This window comes from Melanerpes formicivorus, unplaced genomic scaffold, assembly GCF_026170545.1.
Source record: "Melanerpes formicivorus ecotype bairdi unplaced genomic scaffold, bMelFor1.0.p_v2 SCAF_10, whole genome shotgun sequence".
NCBI lineage: Eukaryota > Metazoa > Chordata > Aves > Piciformes > Picidae > Melanerpes > Melanerpes formicivorus.
The window spans coordinates 19535739-19550052 of record NW_027142362.1 but is presented as its reverse complement, the minus strand read 5'-3'; the positions used below and the strand labels follow the sequence as shown (position 1 = coordinate 19550052).

General features: G+C 41.5%; 1 protein-coding gene across 1 annotated transcript; it reads right to left on the bottom strand.

Annotated features, from left to right (window-relative positions):
- Nucleotides 1-83: 83 nt before the first annotated feature.
- On the bottom strand, nucleotides 84-11076 carry LACTB (lactamase beta). The gene is made up of 6 exons (XM_068144059.1): nucleotides 10771-11076; nucleotides 9719-9785; nucleotides 7406-7596; nucleotides 6710-7046; nucleotides 4327-4492; nucleotides 84-2082 (listed from the first exon to the last, which is right to left on the bottom strand). The coding sequence occupies exons 1-6, from the start codon at nucleotides 11026-11028 to the stop codon at nucleotides 1539-1541; spliced, it is 1563 nt and encodes a 520-aa protein (XP_068000160.1). The 5' UTR covers nucleotides 11029-11076; the 3' UTR covers nucleotides 84-1538.
- Nucleotides 11077-14314: the final 3238 nt, after the last annotated feature.

The window sequence follows — 14314 nt, the reverse complement described above, 5'->3', positions numbered from 1 at the left end:
TTATTTTCTTGAGATAAAAACAACCTATTATGAATGAATTAAAAGTGAAGTTTTGGTGAGTAGACCAGAAAACCCAGACATAGTTTAGGTGTAAGCTTTTACTGTTTTAAGGCACAAAAATGATTATAGTTATGAAGAACATGAAAATTATGTTACAAAGTATATTATGTTGTTTTATCAAAGGGCTGGTAAGAACAATGAAGTTACCACTGAAAACACTGACTTAGGAAGGTAAGGCTGTCTTCTGCTAGCTGTTACCTGAGCCATCTTGCTCCTTAAATTCAGAGAAGCCGAGCTGCTAAACCATGCAGGGATACAAGTATTCCAACCTTTCCAGAAGGATACTTTGTTTTGTCTCATCCTGGAAATACTCTGATGTAACAAGGGAAGTAGGGTGGAAGAGATCATAGAGTTCTTCCATGCCATCACAGAATATATAGCATTGTCATACTCGGGTGCTACTGTATTCCTAAACTTGATAATTTGACAATGCTTCTTTGGAATTCTGTAGTAATTTATTGTTCAGTTGTGTGCAGTAGTACCTCCTTGAAACAGGCCTCCCAAACAAAAGAAGATGGTTTTGAAGAGAGCCTCTCAAAGTCCATGAGCCTTCTACTAGTGGCTTCAAGAACAGGCTTTACGTTTTACTGAACCGAGTTCCTAATTGCTGGATCTAAAGGAACATGTACATTACAGAATACAGCACCACTTCTGGCTGCCAAAGTCTGTGTATCATTCAAGAACAATGGGCCCTTTGACAGTTCACCATGCTGTGCCATTCTGGCATATTTGACCGTGGCAGTAATATCCTTATTTCATCATAAACCACTTTCACACATTCTCTGTATCCCATAAAGATAGAGGAAAGAACATCTAAATAACAATGATTTTTACTTACATCATCCTACCTTCATTCTTTTCTAAAACTTAACAATCCATGACTCTGATAGAAATGTACTCCTGGTGTAAATCTGCATTCTGGAGGTAGCTTCAAGGTTTGGGTTTTGTTTTGCCTTTTAAGCAAATAATGAATGCACTATGTGAAGATATAAGAGTCAACAGTAAAATATTTTCCTTTAAAAATTAATAATGAATAGTTTTGGCAGATTGGAGCTGTGAGAATAACAAAATGTTTGTGTGCTCGGATCAAGACGTGAAATTTAGTATTTAAGGTAGCTAATTTGTTGTTGTACCTCTCAGTGCAAGGAACCAATGCTTTTTTTTTTTTTCCAAACCTTGGTCAAGTGCTTCACTGAATGACTGGATGAGAAAAAACACACCTGCTAATAGAATGATAATTTACACAGGTGCTACTGAAGTAGAATTTCACATTCTCCTTTTCTGTAAGCTAGGAACTTCCCTGAGAGATGAATTCTAGTTACACATTAAGTTTAGCACCACTAGTTAGAAGTTAAGTGAATTCTTGATGCATTTTCTTCAGGCATTTTTAGTGATGTCAGAGTCCAATTATACCTTCTCCAGTTGGTTTTCGTGTCTCAGTACAGTGAGTTCAGTCACATGTATTTCTGGGTTTTTTTTTAATCTATATATTGTGCCCATTTTTCTTTATCAAATTCCCTTGCAATCTTTAAGGCAGTGCTGTTGAGTGAAACAGATTGCATATTACAGATAATACTAACAATTACTCCTCTAGGTGGTACCGCTAGCCTGGTACCAACAGCTTCAGAATCAGGTTCTTCGGGAAGAATCAGGAGGACACTGCTTGCCCCTACTGCGCCACCTGTATGAGATGCATAGTGTCTCTGCTGTCTGCAACAGCCACACTGTTGTTTCTTCTCTACTACAGCCCAAGCCATTGCATATTTACCATCCCTGTCCCACGATACTTCTGTTTTTGGCACTGGGGTCCACATCATTGCGACTGTGTCTGGTTTGAGGTACCCAGGAAGAAGTTTGCTGTTAGTGTCTTTAAATTGTCCAGCTTGGTAACTGTACAACAAGGCATTTCCAAATTTCAGAAGGTCACCTACTGATGACAGAAAGCCACCACCAGCCCACTTGTAAGAGTTGTCCACGTATGGTGCATTTACCAGCCGTCCCTTTTTGTTGTAAACATAGCATCTGGAATTCAAGAAAATTCAACTTACCATTCTCATATGCTATACACGGTTATTTTAAGCTGCCTGACCTTAAAAGAGCAAATCAAGTATTTATTGCCTTGTTCTCATAAAGCTTAGAATTTTTTAAAATGTATTTTAATATATTTCTAGCAGAAAAATCAACAAAAACCTCAGGCAGGAAAACAATTAAGTTGACTTCTTATGTTAGAAGCTGTTTCAATAAAAGTACTAATCCTTCTACTTAGTCACAGGATATCCTAAGAGTAAAGACAGCATAGAAATGAGACGTGACAGAAATTTATAGATCACCCAGCACAGCATTTTTCTTAAATCCCTGTACTATGTTTGAAGTGTTTTAAGAAAAAAGGAATCCTACAACTACCTCATGGGTATCAGACACTGAGCTGAAAATTCACTGAAGTGTTATGCGACTGCTCCAAGACAGCTTTCTTTTGTCATTGATTTCCCCCCACTGTCCCATTACAATTGCCATATACTAAAACAATTGAATACTAAATATTCTGGAACCACTCAGCATGAAAGAGTCTTGCAAAACTTGTTGTTAAAATAAAAACTAGAAACTTCCAACCAGAACTGCAGAGTGAACCATCAGAAACACCACAAGAGAGCAGGCTGAATTAGGCTTTTGAAAGAACAGTCCAACCATGATTGGATTAGTTTTGTACAATGCATGAATATTGAGTAACTACAATCTGATGAATTTCAGCCTTTGGTGATTAGACCACAAGAGGCCCATGTACTGCTTGGAGTGTTATGAAAAGGAATTGCACAAAAATAAGTGAGAGAGGTCAGAGCAAGCCTACTTTGAGACAGTGAATACTGTCTAGTACTATCTAGTCTGCACTTATATTGGAAAATGCTTAGGAAACATCTGAAAGTGACTTATAACCATTTCTTTGATCACAATAAAACCTATTACAAAGATGCTGAAATACTTAACTGCACCTCACAAAAGATTAGAACAAGAATTTTTAAACATTTCCATGTCAGCAAAACATAGTATAACCCAGTCATTAAACCACAACACATCAGTATGTTCTCATTTGAGGCACCGTCCGTGAAAGCAGAATCATCACATTAGCACCTCAGTTTTACTTAACAAGAAGGAGCCCACAGAAAGACACCCAAACCAGCATCTTTCCCAATTCTTTCAGCCCTACAATGTTTTGGTTTATAAATGTTAATACACATATTTAAAATAACTTGACTGTAGAAGCTTGATAATTTATGACAACAACAATAGCATCCAGATGTGCCTCAGAAAATGTGCAAGCAAAATAAATACCACACTAAGCATTCTAAGCATTTTAGAATACAGCAGTAAATAAATGTACACCTAAAATGTGACAAAACTGTGTAGAGACACACACTTTAAATATGCATTTTTATGTAAGTACTATAAACCTTGGACTCAACACATTCATCACTGTTTTCATTCTTTTGAGAGCATTTTAGAAGCCAAAGTTTAGAAACGTTCAAGTCTCATTTTCATGAGACATTTTCCATAACCACCTTCTTGTGAATCAGTTTGAATTCTTCTCCTCCACCAAAATTTAACAGGTGTATCAATTAATCTATTTCAAAGCCCAGACACAGGTAAGCCAATAAAATAAGACTGCAGAGAAAGACAAGAAACTCTACCCTTATCCACCACACTGGAATGAAGTATCCAGTTCATAACATTTCTCTGGGGCTTGTGTTGTTGCTTTGGCATTTGTTTGTTTTTTTTAACTTAATGTATCAATTGGTAAATGATGTTCCTTGTTAAAGAGAATTTTAATTCGGGTGAAAATTGACAATATAATTAAATATATGAAAATGTGCTACTGTGAGGGTATAACAATTCCCTGGAACTCTTAGAGTGGAAACATATATTCTAACATAAGCTCCTAATTACTCCTTTATTTTACTCTATTTACACTTACCTGCTTATTTCTACCCGAAAAAAACGCGAACTTCAAAGTCACTCTTGCTACTCCCCCTCCATATATACTCTCTTAACAGGAAATGTGTATTTCCTGTTCTGTGATTTTATATGCTGAAGACAGAACAAATGCCATAATGCTGACATAAAACCAATTACATGACTAACTTTGAAATAACATAAGCCACTTCAATTAAAAGTCTGGAAAAAATAATAAATTCACACTCTGAATTTAGTCGGCGTAATGAAGATAGAAAGACCAACAACTGTGGGGGGAAAACCCCAATTGTTCTTATTTACCTTGCTCTGTTATAGATCATTGCTTCATTGTCATCCAATACAGTTGACAGCATATCCAAATCACGAAACATTTTTAGCATATAATCTGTAAACTTTTGTCCAGAAACTCTCTCCACAACAGCGCTTAAGAGAGTAAAGCCGTACGTTGAATACAAGAACTGACTACCTTGAAGAAATACAAAGGAGAGAAAAACATTAGCTGCATGATGCTCAAATGGAATCTGAAGGATAAAATCTAAGTAATCACACATGCAAGTAAAACTATATATAGCAATGAATAATTAATTAAAATCTCCCTGTCCACCTCCATTGTGTGACTTGAACCACAAGCTTATGACACTGGACCCCAGGAATTTCTGTACTGCAGCAGACACAGGTGCTTGCTAAGTGCAGGTAGCTCTGAGCAGCACAAAGAAAATCATAAATTTAGGAATGTGCACGTACATCCAGGTTGCATACCAAGAGGTGAAGACTAACATCCTTTAACATCCTTTCCACAAGATTTACCTTACCAGTTCTAACAAGCATGTCTGGATTTGCAAACCATAAAATTACTTTTACAAGAGACACTCGCCTACTGTGACTTGTGTGTTTCTAACCTAGGGCAGGTGGCTTGTTTATAGACAAGGGCAGTACTTCCCAGGGTTTTCAAAGGTCTTAGTCACTTTCATGATAGCATTTCTAGTTCTAGAATATCTTGAAAGATTGTATGAAGAATAACATGCACATTATTTAAGACTATTTATTTACAAAGCAGTATTTCTTTTTAAGCCTCATTCTTTCCCTAATGTCTTCTATGAAATACCTATAGAATCATAGAATGGAAAAGACCTCAAAGATCATCAAGTCCAACCTGTCACCGAGGACCTCATGCCTACTAGAGCATGGCACTAAGTGCCACATCCAATCCCCTCTTGAACACCTATATATCAAACAACTGGTGAACTGCCTACAATCAAGATGAACCTCTTGAAATAGTTTCTAGAGCTCTTCAAATTGGTGAATGGTTAACTCCTCCCCCCTCTTCCTACCTCTGAAACACACAGTATTTACTCTTTATCTGCAATGCACATAATTTGCCTGTTAACCTAAACTCATTTAAAATTTACACCTGAAGTTACTCAAAGTCTTCTCTAGAATTACCTTAAAATAAGTCCAACAATAAACAACCTCAACAATTCTGTGGTCTCTTGCAGAATTTTTTTGCTCTGGTTTAGTGCCTCTCTATTTTTTTTCCCCTTTTGGTTCATATCTAGAAGGCCCAGAGTCAAGAATACAGCAATCTGGAATCTCCTTACAAAATACTTTGCAGATACAAATTTGTTATCAAAATTATAATCTGCATCAGCATTTATAAATTCAGTAACTGGTACATTTTTATAGTGCTTACTGCATTACTTAGAGCTCCTGGGAGAAAAGTTTTAGTTCTACTCAAAAGTCCCTCCCTTCCTCTTCCCCCCTGCATTAACAGGGAGTCTTTATGTTGCCTTTTAAGTCTTGGCTACCTCACATTTTGAGCCTGCAGGATCATGGTGCAGGTACACCATTAGGAATTAACTATATAAGCATAATTCTTTAAGTCGGTACATTCATAAAGATATCCATACAAGACTTATCTTAAGCTTAAGTGACACAATCCTGATCAGTCCTCTTTAAAGACAATTACATGACCAGATGGTTTGCACAGCACAGCTCAAGCTTGAACTGTGGTGTTGAGCTTTCAATGGGTGTGCTGGGTTGAGGCAGCCCCCTTCCCCACCCCTGGCAACAATAAACACTCAGACAAACGGATTGCAAAAGTGATGGAAAGTTTAAATAGAAAGCAGTGAACTTTTACAGAAAGCCAAAAGCGCAGTGACAAAGAAAAATCCCAAAGCAGACCCAGAGAGATCCCATCCCCACCTGAGGGTACACCCAAGACCCCCAGGGCTCCTTCTTCCCCCTCCCACTGCTAGGCTAGTCTCAGCTGGCCAGATCTGAGACTGCCCATCCCCCCATGGCCTTGGGCCTAGCCAGGCCCAAAGCCAGGAGACATCTCCCCCAGTTACCGGCTGACGGAGGAGGAAGAAGAGAGACAGTGCTAGACTCCGCACTGGATCTTATAGTGGTGCAAAGGATTGTGGTAGGAAATACTACATAATTTCCTGTGTCCACCCCTCTGGGCTGGACTTCTGGACACAGGAAGTAAACATTGCAGGGGGGCACCCAACTCAAACTGCAACAATGGGACACGAGGAAAAGAAAAAAAGAGGAAAAGAACAACAGAAATTTAAAAAAGGCAGAAGAAAAGCTAAACCTCACACAAACACTCTTGTACTCTACTATTCTCACTGCATGTAAAACAATTTGAAAAAAATTACACTAGAAGAGCACAGAAACTCACCTGGTTTGAAGAATAAAGGATCATTTTTAAATATCTTTAGTGACTCAATCACACTTTCAAATTTTTCCTTCAAATAATACTCTTCTTGCTCAAATTCCTTGTCTCTCCTGCCAGGTTTTGAATTTCGGCTTTTTACCTCACCTTCACGTTCTTTCTTCTGTTTGACAGAATCAGTCTTTTCCATCCCCTTGCCATCTTGTCCTTTTTGTTCTTTATCCTGATAGGGTCTTATGGCTCTATTTGCCTTCTCCTTTTCTTCCTTTACTTTTGCAATATCTTTTTCATAGTGGCGGATCCCACTCAAGTGTGAAACTAGCAGTCTTGTAGTGATGGCAACCTAGGAGGAAAGGACAGTATTTAACTGTGAGCCGTCTTCATTAAAGACATGGTGCACACTAATCACCTGAAAAATAAAATTCAGCATGCCAAGGAACAGCCAAAGATCAAAGACCATTTAAAATTCGTGCATTAAAGCCAGTTAAAATGCATACATATGTATGAACACACTACACACGACATGAAACTGAAGGTCCAAATTTCCAGCGTTGCTTTTTAAGCAGCGTACATCAGTATTGGTCCAAATGATTCTTGGTGTTTTACAGGAACAGGTCCAGGTAACAGGCACCTGTCCACATATGGCTGTGGAACAACTGGAACAGAAATCAAAAGAGGTGTTACCAGAAAACAGTTACATACCTTTTCACCCTCGTAGACTTTTTCTGGAAATTCAGGGACATATTTCTGCACTGGAGCATCCAAATCCAGTTTTCCCTCTTCCCATAATTTAGCAACAGCCATCATTGTAAGACACTTGCTAATACTAGCAATTCGCATTATCGTCTCTGGCTTACATACCACACGATTCTCTACATCGGCATAACCCAAACCTTTAAGAAAAGACAAATACTCTGGTAAATAGTTATGAATTAGATTTACTGGCCCCTTCAAATATTTTTCCTCTAGCTAATATGGGACATGAAGCATTGGACTATCCCTGTTCCTGCTTCAATTAAGCTAATATTTTACTGTAGTAGGAATAGTTAATCAAAGTCCAGGTACTGGCCAGGGGCATCCCAAGTTATTGATTAAGACTACAAAGCAAACCTAATGATAAATGAGATTGAAGACTGAGCCAAAATCTACACTCCTGAGGTTAAATGTTCACTGTAGAAAAATTCAGAGAGACCAAAATCTAGACTGTGAAATAACTGGTCAACAGTCATAAATATATTTTATTGTTCTGAATTAATGGTCAAAACATTAAACGGGTCTCATTTTACCAATACAGAAGTTGAGAAAAGGAATCACTCACAAACAAGGCAATTACCTAAGCTGTGAAGCTTCACAAAACAGTGCTGAAGTTATGTTTCAACATCTCTCAGCATAACTTTACGTAAAAGACAGTTTAATAGTCTCCATGCCAGTGTTTTTCTGTGCAACCAACTGACAAGCCCAGTAGGAAGAACCAGACTTGAAAAGGCACTCTCAGGCTCACATACTAGTCTTCAGTTGAAGGTAGGTTTGAAAACACTATGCAAGTGACATTGCACCATGAAAAGCAATGAAATACAGTTTTTGTTACATGCAAGGCCTACCAGCAATGCATGTCTGTCATTACATGAAACTGTAGTCTAATAATTAACTACTCAGGAAAAAAACAACTTACAAGAAATAAAAAAGGTGACATGACAGTTGCCCAAGACTCCTTCTTTTACATGAAGTCGCTACACACAATGCTTGTGAACACTGTATCCTTCAGTGAAAATACCTTCCAAATCTCAATTCATGCCTATCAGTCTGCTAAACCTGCTGGTTTAGTACCATCATCACACGTTCCTATCTTTCCACCACCACGAAGAAGGAAGGAGGACAACAAAATGACCCCAGAGTCTGCTGGAGCAATGTTACCCAGCTGCCTTACTCAAGGCTGTGTTGTTCTCTATATCTATGTGCAGCAGAACAGTGTGTTCTGCCATGGCTTACACTCCTATGTGTAGTCATCTTGCCACTTCTCCCAGTGACAAACAACAACCCTGGCACTAGGTCTCTCAGGTACCTTCCTGTGCAAAAGTCTTACAAAAAATTCTGCTTAAATTCGTTGCTAGGTAATTCGAGACCAGAAAGCACTATCTGATTTGAGAAAATATGTTAACACAATCTTCTTATGAGACCACACTACAAAAGGTATCAGAGGCTCTCCAACTCACTTCTGTCATGACGAAAGAGAAATTAAAACCTATAATCAGCTTTATACATATAAAAAAGTTAATGCAAGGACAGATTGTCAGAAGTTAGTAACTATCTTACTTAAAAACACTTGTTTCAAATTCTCTACCACTTTAATTAAATATGTTGCCATTTGCTACTACCACTTTAGTTGTCCAACAGGCATTATTAAAATGTTTCTAAAAACAAGTACAGTTTGGCAGTTTGTTTTGTTTTTTTTTTTTTTAATAAGTCTCAAAGGCCTAAATGGCACAAGCAGTACTAACAGACTCTATTTAAAACTGAACTGTGCAACCAGAAAAATCACTTGCAACATCCAGAAGGAGGACACTTGTTAAACCTTCCAAGTAAAAAACACAGCCAAAACGGAAGGCAGATGACCAAATGTGAGCCGTTTTTATTTTGACTGTTAAGTAAGTTTCCATGGGGAGAAGAGACTGTTTACCTCCTATATACAATTCTACCAGACTATTGCACAGCTCTATGCCTACAGTACAAGCATATTCAAGTACCGATCTGACCAATTAATGGAAGAAAGGTTCTTAAACATAACTGTTGAGACATACTAGCCCATTCAACAAGTTTATAAATTATCAATTCTCAGAACTGATTTAAGTTTACCAAGGAAAGTATCACTTCATACTCTCTAGGCACCTGTTTCTGGCCACTGTCCAGAGATGGGACATCAAGTAGATGAAAACCCATCCTGATCAGTGTGACAGAGCTGTTAAAAGCCTTCATCACTTCCCAACAGCACACACAACCACTGCTTCAGGCACTAACCTTCTGACCAGACCTCCTTTCCATCTACAGAAACTCCAACTAGTATACCTGGGATTCCTGCTTCATCCTGTCAACAAAATGGACAAAAGACATGAAAAATTATTTTTACAGCTAAAAACCAGATGTCTTAAAAATGCAAAAGCAGCCCAACAAATACATTTGCATATTGCTGTCACATTACAGTTGACATTTTGTTAAATATTAGTTGGACTGAAATGGCATAAACTGCTTTTGCAAAGCAAGCATTTTAACCCTTCTGGGAAAATGTATCCAACAACCATAATATTAAAAATTTCTTGCATGTCCTGAGCACTAATTTAGTTACAAAACATTACAGAGTTGATAAGCACTACACAAACAACATCATCTGTTAGTAAGTTGAATTTCAGTCAGATTTTCGCAGTAACTCCAACGTGCTTTCCTGTCTCCCTCCTTCCTACATCTCGCAAGGCCTTCCCGTGCTCTCAGACACCCGCTACTGCACCCCACTACCCCCAGCTCCTCACACTATCATAGTATCATTCAGGGTTGGAAGGGAGCACAAGGATCATCTAGTTCCAACCCCCCTGCCATGGGCAGGGACACCCCACACTAGATCAGGCTGGCCAGAGCCTCGTCCAGCCTGCTCTTAAACACCTCCAGGGACGGGGCCTCGACCACCTCCCTGGAAAACTCTGCCTGGCCCAGGTGTCCCAAGCAGTGGCCACCGGCACTGACACTAAATCAGGAAGACAAATAATGAATCATTTCGCCAGGCAGCTGTCGTCTGGGATTCGCCTGGGACGGGCGAGAAGGAACTCGGGTACCCACCGGAGGAGCTGCGGAGGGAGCGGTTCCTCACAAGAGCGCCAGCGACTCGGGGGTAGCATTGGCAAAGATGTGATGCTCCCCAAAACGTGTGCTACCCGCCCCCTCCGAAACCTCGCAGCGATGGTCGTGTCTGCGGTAACGAGACACAGGCCTATTCCCCTCACGCAGGCGAGGGCTGGCTCGCACAGCACAGGACACGGGGCGAAACCCCCCGGTCCCCTCCAGCCTTTCTCTCTCAGTACCTTAATCCTCCGCAGGAGGTCCCTGCTCCTCTCAATGGCCGCGCTGAAGCCCCGAGGGGACGGCAGAGAATTCGCCTCCGCCTCCTTTCCGCCGTCAGCTTCGCAGCCCACCGGCGCTGGCACCTTCACTCCTAGCGCCAGCCCCAGCGCCAGTCCCCAGCCCCAGGGTCGCGCCCCGGCACTGCCACCCCTTCGTCGGGGAGCCCACAGCCGCCTGGGGTCGGCGGCCCGCCACAGGGCCCGCGCCAGCCCGTACATGGCTGCGCCGCGCCTCCTCGTCAAAGCTTCACCGGCTGCCCCACAGGCAGCCCCAGCCGCTCCCGAGCACTCGCTTGGCCGAGCTCCGAGCGCATCGAGCAGCCTCCCGTCTCAAGCCCGGTGCTGGCGGAGCCGGAGCCAAAGCAGTCGAGGCAAGCGCGGCTGTGGAGTGGTTAGCGGCGAGCAGGGACGGGCAGGGCCTCTCCCTCCAGCCGGTGGCGAGACCTCCCACCGCATGCCGGGCCCGGGAAGCTGCCGGGAAGCGAGCGGAAAGCGGTGGCGGGTAAAGAACGGGCTCCATCTTACAAACCGCCGGCCGGTGCCGTGAGCACCACTCTGACAGCCGGCGGGGCCCACTGAAGGACGCCCGGCTGCTTCCCCGGGGCTTCTCGCGTCTGGTCTGGCTGCTAGTGACAGAGATGTACGGCTTGCTTATTTCACCACCAAAAGCCACCTGTGGGTCTAAAGGCAGTTAAAGGCATCATTTGGCACATGAATCAAATCCCGATGACTCCCGAATCCTTAAAAAGAAAAAATTTAAACACAGCTCTCTACCCGGTAACTAGAGTCCACACGCAGCGCGCTCAGCCCCGCCTACCCCTTCCCCCGATGGAAGTGGGTGTGAACTCCGGCCAGCACCATCGCGGCTCTGACTGCAGGTTTGAGCCAACGCTTCCATTGCACTGACGGGTAAGAAAGGGATAGAGGCAGGCTGAGGGATACTTGAAACCACATGATTTCTGATCTTAACTCTGCGCTTCATAGCAAATCATTGCAGGATCAAATGAAAAACCCTGCTGCTAAATGTAGGCCAAGCAGAAGCAAAACAGGGCAAGCTCCCCTAACACCAAGAGAAATCCTTCTGTAATAGCAAGATGAGTACATTTGACCTAGACCAGTGAGGACTGACTTAGAAACACTGAAAATTCCAACACTCGTTTTAGAGTCAAGCTCCAGCTCAGAGCAGTGCCTAATGAGACAGCAAGCATTTGCTCACAGAAATAAGTTTTCCATGTAGTTGCTCTCTTCAGGCAGACAATAATATTGAGAGATGGCAATGCCATCCTACTGATAACTTTTAATTGCCTCCAAACCTTCTACGTATCTAGTTTCCAATAAACTTTTAATGCCTTTCTTGAATAATTTGAATGTTCACTGAGCATGAAGCTAAAAAGACCAATAAGTGACCAAACAGTGATAATATTAAGAAAGAAAGCAGGATTTTCAGAGCATTATCAGATTCAGGTTGACAGGCAGGCAGGATGTGAGCTAGATCTGAGCCCCATCCAAGGATGTCAGATAACCAGGGTACTTGTGAGCTTTGCCAAGTAGATGAGTCTGCAGGTTTGGGATCTTCACATCAACCTTTTTGACAGTTAAAGAGACCGTATGTACCTACTGCAAAGGCAGAGGCACCCAATGCTGCCAGCAGAATTGTTAGTCCATATGTTTAACTGGAGCAGTTCACAAATAGATTGACTGCAATGCATCATTATTTAACAATGCAGAAAGCTCCTTGCGCAGAAGGACTACAGTGTCCAGCTGATAGGTTGTGTAGGGGTTTGCCAATTCTGTCTTAGAGATTTTCTGGAGTATTTAGACAATTACTTAAAACCCAGTAAACACACGTTGAAGTATTCTTGAACAGCTAACAGTCTTTACTAATAGTCACTCCGTGTTACAGATGTTGCTGTACTGGTAAGCAGAAGCAGGGAGTCTGTACCTGTAGAACTGTACATATGCTGTGCTAGGAAAATAGAAAAAAAAAGTGAGATGCTTACTTAGGGAGTTCAATTGCTTTCATGGCCAATGATCTCAAAAACTGCAGAACTGGGTAGGAAGTCAGGCCAAATAGCTTTCATGCATGAAGTGAAAATGCAGACCAGATGCTACACTTCTTACTGCAGGCATTTATTTCTCATTAGTGTTATCTCAATAAAACTCTGTTGCTTATCACAGTACAACTCCATACCCAAGTGGTACAAGATGTTGTATTTACTTTCTCATAACTCATCTTCACTGTGTTAAACTGCCTCTGGAAGCATTTTGCAGTAGGATTCTCTGCATTCTTACATTAACCTGCCCAGTAGGAACACTCTTTAGCACCATGCTTTTGAATGGGCCTAAGCCAGAAATGAATTTTACTATTTCTCTCTGATTGATTAATGTATTGAGTTGGAATGAGCTGGAGTTAATTCTCCTCACAGCATCTTTCTAGTGCTGTATTTTGCAGCAGTAGTTGATAACACAACAGTGTTATGGCTACTGTTGAATAAGTATCCACGGTGTGCCCTTTCAACATTTCCCTGCCCCAAGAGTACTTTGAGGGGTGGGCAGGATCTTGGGAGAGGACATGGCTGAGCCAGCTGACCCAGACTGGCCAAAGAGGTATTCCATACCAAATGATGTCAGCTCAGATATAAGAATGAAGTGAAAGAAGGAAGTGGGGGATTCATCCATGGGGTCTGTCTTCCCAAGTAACCACCATCACCACCAAGTAACCAACATTTCTCTCTCTGCTTTTTGCTTCCGTGCGGTCTACTGCTGTTTGCTTATTATTGTTAGTAAAATTGCTTCTATCCAATTACTGGCTTTTGTTATATTTTTTCCCCCCTCTTCCCCTGTCCATTTAAGAGGGGGAGAGAGAGAGAGGCTTTGGTGGGCATCTGGCCTCCAGGCCAGGGCCAAACCACCACAACTAATTACAAGCTTGGTATTAAATCCAGTAGCATGACATTGCCTGCTGCTATCTGTTTTATCTTGCTCTAAGCTGACGGTTTTGTGAACTTTGAGTTAAGATATCAGGTTTATAATGCTCTACTTCCACTGATAGCAATAGAAAATGAGGAAGACAAGCAGTAGACTAATCCAGTTTTAAATTTAACATAAACCCCCTATGTTTTTCTTCACTTCCATCAGTCACTTAGAAGGGTAGGCACAGACTCCCAGCTGTAATCCACCTTCCTTATGTAACACAGAAAAGTCCATCTGGAGACCCCTCTGGTATGGTGGAAAAACTCCACATGGTTTAGCACTGAACCAGCTGACTTTTCCTCTGCTCTGCCTCCTTGCCAAGTTGTACATACCAGATTTGAAAAGCCTGTGTGAAGAGATAAGACTGGCTGGACACAATGAGTCTGTCAGCAAAGCAGGGCTGTGCCTAATCTTCTCAAAATGGGTCAGCATTAGTGTCTCACCATCAAGAATCCTTTAAGGCTTTATAACCTTTGAGTAAGACAAACACAGAGACTCAGTAACAGCACACCTTAAAACAAAGTGCTTATGG